This window comes from Dinoponera quadriceps, unplaced genomic scaffold, assembly GCF_001313825.1.
Source record: "Dinoponera quadriceps isolate SergipeBrazil2010 unplaced genomic scaffold, ASM131382v1 scaffold3127, whole genome shotgun sequence".
Classification (NCBI taxonomy): domain Eukaryota; kingdom Metazoa; phylum Arthropoda; class Insecta; order Hymenoptera; family Formicidae; genus Dinoponera; species Dinoponera quadriceps.
Genome location: NW_014557143.1, coordinates 94071 through 102356, shown reverse-complemented (window position 1 = coordinate 102356; position 8286 = coordinate 94071). Strand labels below are relative to the sequence as shown.

Genomic DNA, 8286 nt, shown 5'->3' with positions numbered 1-8286 from the left:
TGCGCTCTCCTGGCAACCCTCTTTATGGCCCTCAACATCGTCATTATGAGAAAATGTTCAGAAATACACTATTCCATCATAGTTCTGAATTTATCAAGTTGGTCATTTGTCTCTGCAGTGTTCTTTTACTTCGTGGTATCTGATGGTTATGAGCACAAGTTCAAATTGCCGTTTGATTGGTTCGTTTGGGGCCAAATCCTTTTGGTGGCGTTCACCGGCCTCATGGGACAGGTGCTGGTGACGAAAGCGTTGAAGATCGAAAGCGCGGGTAAAGTGTCTGTTACTAGATCCCTGGATATTATCTTGGCGTATGTAATTCAGGTATACCTCTTTGGCGAGAAGCCCACGTCGACTAGTGTAACTGGCGCGATCCTTATTATTTTCTCTGTCATTTGTATGGGTTTCGAGAAAGAGATATATTCTATTTGTGATTTTATTCCCTAATCAATTAACAGCTAATATCGCGAATAATCATTCCCGATACTGCAAAACCGAACTACGTTAAACATACTACATTAAACATAACTGTTTAATCAGATCCTGTTTTATAAAAACGCAGTTATATAAAAACAGGTAAATTCTAAAAATTCTAAAAAATTTAATTATTATTGTTCATCTTTATTCTCTTATGCGATAACTACTATTTTAAGAGACTCAGAATATTAATCCCTTATATCTCCTGTAATAGTTGTTTCGAGAGATTAAGAGAATAATATATCTTTATTAAAAATTGATATATACTATATTAAACCTGTTCTTTTATAAAATAAATTAGAATTTAAGATATATTAAGGTAAATTAGAAAGATTATTTTATATGACCAAATTTTTTTGAAAAATAATAAATCAATAAATATTAATAAAAATAATACGCGGTTTGTCCTGAAAATTGCCTCAAAATCGTATAAAAATATATAATTGATTTTTGAAATCGACTTTATTGTTTCTCAAAATATTTTTCGTTATAATTAATACGCCTTTCCATTCGACGAAACTAATCGTCAAAGCATTGTGTTCATCTTTCTGGAAGTACTTCAGACACTAGATTTTCGAACGCTTCCACCATCGCATCTGCCGTATTAAACTTCATACCACACATATTATCCTTGATACACGGAAACAGGACGAAGTCATAGATCGCCAGATCGGGATTATAAGGCGGATAAGTCATGAATTTTACACGAACAGTGGTCTAAAACTCAGTTGTCTTCTCTGCGTGTGCGACGATGCATTGTCTTGGTTCAAGATGATGTGCGATCTTGGTCGATTTTGTTGAATTTTTCACACACAATCGGTAGGCAAATTGTTACATATTATTCAACATTACCGTACGACGATTTGAAAGCGCAACAGACATAACAAGATCGGTTTTCTTGAAGAGCGGTAAAAGTAAATAATAAAAGGAGGTTTAAGCATATATTATAAGTAATAATTATATATATATATGATTTCGGCCGACGGACGAATGAAAGTACACGAGTCAACAAAAGCAGGCATCTCAATTGGGCGGGTTCACTTCATTTTGCATAATGAATGACACATGAAAGAACTTAGCACAAGATGGATGCCGCGTTTGCTCACATCAGAGCAAAAACGAATTCGCATGCGAACATCAGCCGACTGTTTGCAAATGTTTAAGAAGAATGGAACGGATTTTTTGGCGTTTTGTAATCATGGATGAAACTTGGATTCAACACTATATCCCGGAAACGAAACAACAATCGAAAGAGTGGACCGCACGGGGCGCCTCCGAAAAAGGCGAAATGCGTTCTATCTGCTGCAAAGATGATGGCGTCAGTTTTTTGGATTTGCAAAAGAAATTCTCCCGATTGACTACCTCGAGAAGAGGAAAACCATTATTTCAGAATACTATGCATCACTTTTGGACCGATTAAAGGCAGCGATCGCGAAGAAATATTCAGGAATCGCCGGAAAAGGTGTGTTGTTCCACTATAACAACGCATTGACACATTCAAGCCGTCTCGTTGAACAAAAATTGACCGAACTGCGATTTGAACTGCTTCCGCATCTAGCCTATTTATTCGATTTAGTTCCCTCGGATTACCATCTATTCCTGAATCTCAAAATTTTCCTGGTTGAACAAAAATTTGGGTCGAATGAAGAAATCATACAAGAAGTAAACGAGTATTTTGAGGGCCTCGAAGAAATTTTTTTCGCGAAAAAATCGCGAACCTGGAGAAACGTTGGGACAAGTGCGTTGAACTTTCTTGGGGGCTATATTGAAAAATAAACTACGATACAAAACTCAAATTGTTGTCTTTAATATCAAACCAAGTTACTTATCAAACTTACCACACTTATATGGTATAACCGTACATGTTACATATTATTATAAATACGAAAAGAGTTTTTTTATTTCGGCAAAATCAGCAATTTTTGGTAAAATCGGAAATTCTTGTTACAGTAAAAAATAAAAAATTGCAGTTTCATTAAAATTAGTAATAAAATTAGAATTTAGATATGATATTAATTATGTATTAAATATAATGACATGATGATATAGATAAATTGAATATGGCACTTTACTCGGCTAAATAACTGCCACAATCTTGTAATTTACCAAATTCAACAAAAATCACTTATAAACAATTATAATAAAATTAACCTCCGACAATAGAAAAGACAACTACCTTAACTATCTTAACAATTAACTTGCGGTGTACGGAGAAAAAGCCAGCAGTCTGTTTGTGAATTAACTTTCTTTGAAACACTTCGTAGCAGTTCATCGCAGGTTACACTGGAACAGTTCTTTTCACCAACAAAATTAGACAGCGTGAGGTTTGATATCTTCGAAATTTGCTGCTCTGCGCTGACCGGCGGAACACTATAAGATAATTGCCACTTCGCTAAACAAAGCTGGCTAGAAGGAAACTTGTAGTCTCTCTTCTTTACGATAAACAGAATAGCAAAGATAGTATCGTCTTGCTATGAACTGTCGCGACATTCCTACATCAAGTCTTTCATTTGCATTTTATAATAGGACAATTAGAATTTTCTGTTGTTGTTCGCCGAAAAACACCGACGATAAATTGCATACGTTTCCTTCTGCCGATATTCTCAGCTATCGAACAAAGCAAGATGCCTTCGTTTGCCGACTGACCGCATGTCATACATTAACTATAGGCAAGAAGACACGCAGCTTTTCGAGAGGTGTAACGAAAGCCATAGATCTATAATTGACTGTGCGAACGATCTCTCAATTATGATAAAAGAGGTCTGCGAGTTTACTACAAGTGGAAGAGAATACACACGACAACCACAGAGAACATAGAACTGAGGCGAAAACGTGCAAGGCTCTAATATTGTCCGCGTATGTCCGTGTGTTAAATGCGTTCTAATGCGTTGAGTCGAGTGAAATTGATGTAGAAAACACGAGCGACGGGAATCTCAATTGCTCAATCTGACGGGGAGAATTTTCTTCTGAAAGAAGCGTTACTGCGGACATGGACTTCCGAAACGTCAACCCACTGAACATTCGCACGAACTTAATCTCAGGCAATTTGCTACCCTTAGAACCGGGCGATTCGCGATTTTCAATCGGCTGGAAGTTATTTGCCGTCTTAATGTGGCTGGTTCAAGTGATACAGGTAATCGTGCTGATCCCTGGTTTCTTCGTAGTGTCGCGTGAGAAGGCTCTGGTTGACGGCACGATGAACGCCGTGCTCTCCATCGAGGTGTTCTTCAATATTGGATGGATTCACGCGCACCGAAAACTGGTAGACCAACTGATCCAGCAGGTAAACAACATCCTATGCAATGAGGATGAAATGATGAAGAGCATCGTGATGAGCACCCTGCAGCCCATAAAGGCACCACTCAGGTTTTACTGGGTGGTAGGTGGATTATGCGTCCTCCTGTGGAGCTGCATACCGCTCCCGCTGATTTTTAAAAAAGTGTCCTTCCGTTACGAGGATTACAGGATGCCGGCGGTCTTCTCCAAGCAGCCATTCTCGCTCAGCATCTTCCTGATGGGCAGCATCTTCATGATAATTGGTAACACTTATGTTTTTCTAAAAAAAGGCGGCATGGACATTTACATGATACACTTTGTGCTATTGATAACGGCGCAATATCGTTATATCGCCACAAAGCTCACCGCGATATTTCGAAATGCAATTTTGCAAAGTGATTTGGAACAATGTCGTCCCGATCAATGGGTAAATAAAGAGATAAAAGCATTGTGCCGACACTACACTTCCGTCTTACGGTAAGTAGTGAAAATAACTTTGTTCAAATTTGTTTGTGTTCAGAAGATGGAAAGATACGAATTAGTGACTTAATTTTAACAAATTTGTTTCTAATGTTCGCCTATGCTCCTATGCATTTTTTCGTATGATTGCCAACATATGCAATTGCGCTATTTCAGTTCACATATGGAAAATGACAGTAAACACTATCGCTAACAATTTTTTTAATTTTTGTACAAAATTTTTTTAATCAAATTCCAAATTAAATATTGTACGCTCTCAAATTAAAAATGTGTGCTCAATTATATCTTAATTAGACATATTGGAGCTTTGTTTCAGCTTATCGTCTCTGCTAAAGCAATTGCTATCTTTGAGCTTCAGCATGATTTATGTGAACAGCGTCTTACGGTTTTGTTTTATCGGTGTTATGTTGAGCACGGTGAATAATACAATTAACACTAATCATCCTAGGAATGTATACAAGCAATTACTTCTGACGGTGTATCTAATTTTTTCCATGCGAATTGCATAAATTGTTATTTGTACAAATTGTATACTTATGGATAATAAGTTTTGTACGCATATCCACAGATACCATCAACTACTTTCCTGGAAGGTTTTCTGATTTTCATATATACGTGCGGTTCGATAGTCCAATTCTACGTATTATGTTTTTGCATGCAACAATTACAGGATGCGGTAAGCTTTCATACGGTTTGCTTTTCTCGAGCACAATTACCCTCATCGACCGTAGTTGTTTTAGTTTCAAACTAATTTGATATTTCCCGACATACCGCGATAGGAAAATTGTTGTTAAGTTGTTATAAATATTTTATTACTTTTCAATTATTTAGAGCAAAAATATGACCAATGAAGCGTTCCATGAAAACTGGTATCGATTCGGTTCGTCCATAAAACGTACTTTAATGCTGATGATATTGGGTACTAATTTAGATTGCAAAATCTCGACTAACGATAAATTAAATCTGTCTCTGACTTCGTTCATGTCGGTAAGAATTTAATTTACGTGTAATACTTAATATTTTACGTCTGTCTTGATAAATGTTTTGGCGGTCTTCCAGATTTTAAACCAATCCTACTCGATTCTCCTTGTGCTCTTATAAACAAGAGGAACAACAAAGTACATCTCGTAGATTCCTTATATACGATCTTTATTAAATGAAATCTTTGTATCGCAAATTGAGAATAGCAGTAGATTTATGAATATATATATATATATATATATAATTTAATAGTAATATTTATTATTTAAAAATTTTCAAATATTATTGTGATTTTAAAATCACTAAACCATAGTATTGAGAAATATATATAATTGTCGATATTAAATTAAATATATTATGTTAAATTAAACATAAAAATTACATTTTTACATGCGATATTTGTGTCACGTTCTTATAATTTTTTATATTCTAATTTATCGAAAGATCTTTTATGCTTAATTTCAATGATTGGATAAAAACCGATGTGTTCAACTTGATATGACCACTTACTCCAAAGATCTTTCGTGAAAATATAATTTACATGCTCCCGGCAATAAAGATAACAGCCAAATCTTAAGCCTTAATCCTGCTATATACGAAGTAACTGCCATTAGTTCAAATGCAAATAATAAAAGCAGTTTTGAAGTAGCTTCCAGAATGATTATTAAATCTAGCGCCTGTTTAAAAGAGTGTTTCCTAAAACGATTTCCTGTTAGAACGATATAGGGAAAAATAGATTATAACGGAGCACAGTCATTGGCGCATTTATTGAAGCTCTTCACCAATCTACTGTCTAGAGTGCCGGACTTATCGTAATAGTATATCCCTGAAAGATGGAGATGTTACATTAGGTCTGTTCGTTTTCGCTGCACCGCTAAGCTAGTGTAATAAGTTGAAGCGAGACAAGTATATGTTTATATATGTTTTCTTACTTCAACTTAATGCCCTAGTTCAGCGGTGCAGCAAAAACGAACAGACCTATTGTTGCAATAAGAATTGCAGTCGACTAGTAATTAATACAGAACTATTTATATGAAAGGTAAGGTTCACTTGATGATACAAGCGCTTTGGAGCGCCATGTGGACCATTGTTACGTCAAATGGACACTAGCTAGTTCATATATGAAACTAATCGCACGAATTCACGTGGTCTGTTCTTTATAATTAAACTGGCTGCACTAGTTCAAAAAATTTGCATACGCATTGAAATGTATTATGCGTACATATAAGATTCTCATGCTTTAATGTGCGTAATTTTCTCAATCTAGTGCATCTAATTCATTAAATAACTAGTGAATTTAATTATAAAGAACCAACTAAATGATCAGTTATCTATATCTTCTATTTAGGGTGCGTTCGGGGAAACACTATTAGCACTATAAATGTAAATATTACTAATGTTGTTCGTAGAGCCAATAGTACGAAAGCGTTCGCAAACTTCATGAACGACGTTGGCGTAGCATTAGCATTTGGTCTGTTCTTTTTAACGCTGCATTGCTGAACTGGTGCAATAGGATAGAATGAGACAAATATATTTTGGTCAGTTCAGCAGTGCGGCAAAAAAAGCAGACCAATTACTACGTTGTACCATTATTTTGCATTTTCTTCAAGTTAAGTTAAACTATTTTTAGATTAGGTCGAATATCGTAGTTTAAACTCGTCTTCACTTCCAACATACCGAAGCTTTATTTCTATGTAACTGTTCGTTACGTACGGGAATAATAATAAAGTAATGAATACGACGTGTTGTACGATATTTATGTGCAAAAGCTATGACATACAATGTTGTACAGTTTTGGGTGTTTACGGAGTTTGCAAACGCTAACGCTATCATTACATTACCTCGGAAGAAATAGTGTTTGTAGCGTGCAGTTGACGTGCACACTACCACTAGTGATGTCATGATCGCGTTTGTTAGCACTATCCTTTAACTTCTCGAACAGCCTTTAGCGCTTAATTAGCGCTAGTAGCGTCTTCTTGAACACACCTTTAAGGATGTTTTCGATTTGCTGATTCGACTCGGGCAGCGTTCCGCTAATCACTGCAGTATTGTAAACTATAGTATACGTAACTTGAAATATAGGTTGCAATACTGTAAAGCCCGTATCAGATTATGGATTGAAGATTGAGCTTAAATTAAAATTTGACCAATCAATGTGGAATTAATTAAATTTTATTAAACCTTGAATTCAATTAACTTTACACTGATTGGCTAAATTCAATTCAATTTCAATCCCCAATCCTTGGTCTGATACGGGCTTAAAGATTACTGTTTGGCAACGCTGGCTGAGTCGGGTCGAGTTAGCGAATCGAAACGCCACATGATCGTCGCAAATTTTTCTTTAGATGCTATACGGTTCACTTCATTGGCTATAAAGTATTGAAAATGAATTTAAGACTTTTATATATGTATGACTCAACTGAATACTGGCCCATATGGTCAGTTTTCAGTGAAAACTAGACCAACCGACAACTAATTCATGGTCTGTTCTTTTCAGCTCACTGCTGAACTGGTGCGATAAGTTAAAACGAGACAAATGGTCTATTCTTGTTAGGTTTACTACTGAATTGATGCAATAAGTTAAAATTTGGCAAGTATATTTTGCTCGTTCTAATTTATAGCACTAGTTCAGCTAAAAGGAACAAACCGCGTATGTGCGACCACTGCGCTATGCGGCGCTGCAGGTATCGCATAGCTCGGATCGATCGCGTCAAGCGTCGATGTATTTTTTAGATGAATTTATCGGCGATCACGTTGCGAAGAAAGAGTTTCATTCGCATCGTTTCAATTGTCGAGGTAGGCGGAAACATCTTGTTTTGTATACGGACACGGAATTCGTGATTGAGCGCCTTGTTCAACGTGCGCATGCCAAAATTTGTCTTGGTACGAGTTCTTTTCTTTTCAGCGCGAATACTTTAAATCGACTAACGATCAGCGCCGCACGCAGAAGCGACGTTGCCAAACGTACATATCTTCATTTTCCATAGGTGTACCTCGCGCGCGCGTGCGAATTAATAGCCTCGTCAGTGTGTCGTCGTCGTTGTCGCAGTCGCTATAGTTCGTTGTGATGGTGAG

At 36.5% G+C, this 8286-nt stretch overlaps 2 protein-coding genes across 2 annotated transcripts in view; both read left to right on the top strand.

The window, feature by feature from the left end:
* LOC106748728 (solute carrier family 35 member G1-like) overlaps positions 1-444 on the top strand; it is a 3458-nt gene extending 3014 nt beyond the window's left edge. Inside the window, exon 3 of the mRNA XM_014627550.1 lies at positions 1-444. This exon is cut by the window's left edge and continues 39 nt beyond it. Coding sequence (XP_014483036.1) covers positions 1-444 — 444 coding nt within the window.
* Positions 445-3463: 3019 nt separating this feature from the next.
* LOC106748719 lies at positions 3464-5331 on the top strand. Its single transcript, XM_014627542.1, has 5 exons — positions 3464-4227; positions 4547-4682; positions 4799-4906; positions 5062-5217; positions 5290-5331. The coding sequence occupies exons 1-5, from the start codon at positions 3464-3466 to the stop codon at positions 5329-5331; spliced, it is 1206 nt and encodes a 401-aa protein (XP_014483028.1).
* Positions 5332-8286: the final 2955 nt, after the last annotated feature.

Excerpts from the sequence above, each read along its gene's own strand:
- LOC106748719 (XM_014627542.1), top strand. The coding sequence starts at position 3,464 with ATGGACTTCCGAAACGTCAACCCACTGAACATTCGCACGAACTTAATC. Across the intron at positions 4,228-4,546 it reads CACTACACTTCCGTCTTACG|CTTATCGTCTCTGCTAAAGC; the intron begins GTAAGTAGTGAA and ends GCTTTGTTTCAG. Across the intron at positions 5,218-5,289 it reads CTCTGACTTCGTTCATGTCG|ATTTTAAACCAATCCTACTC; the intron begins GTAAGAATTTAA and ends GCGGTCTTCCAG.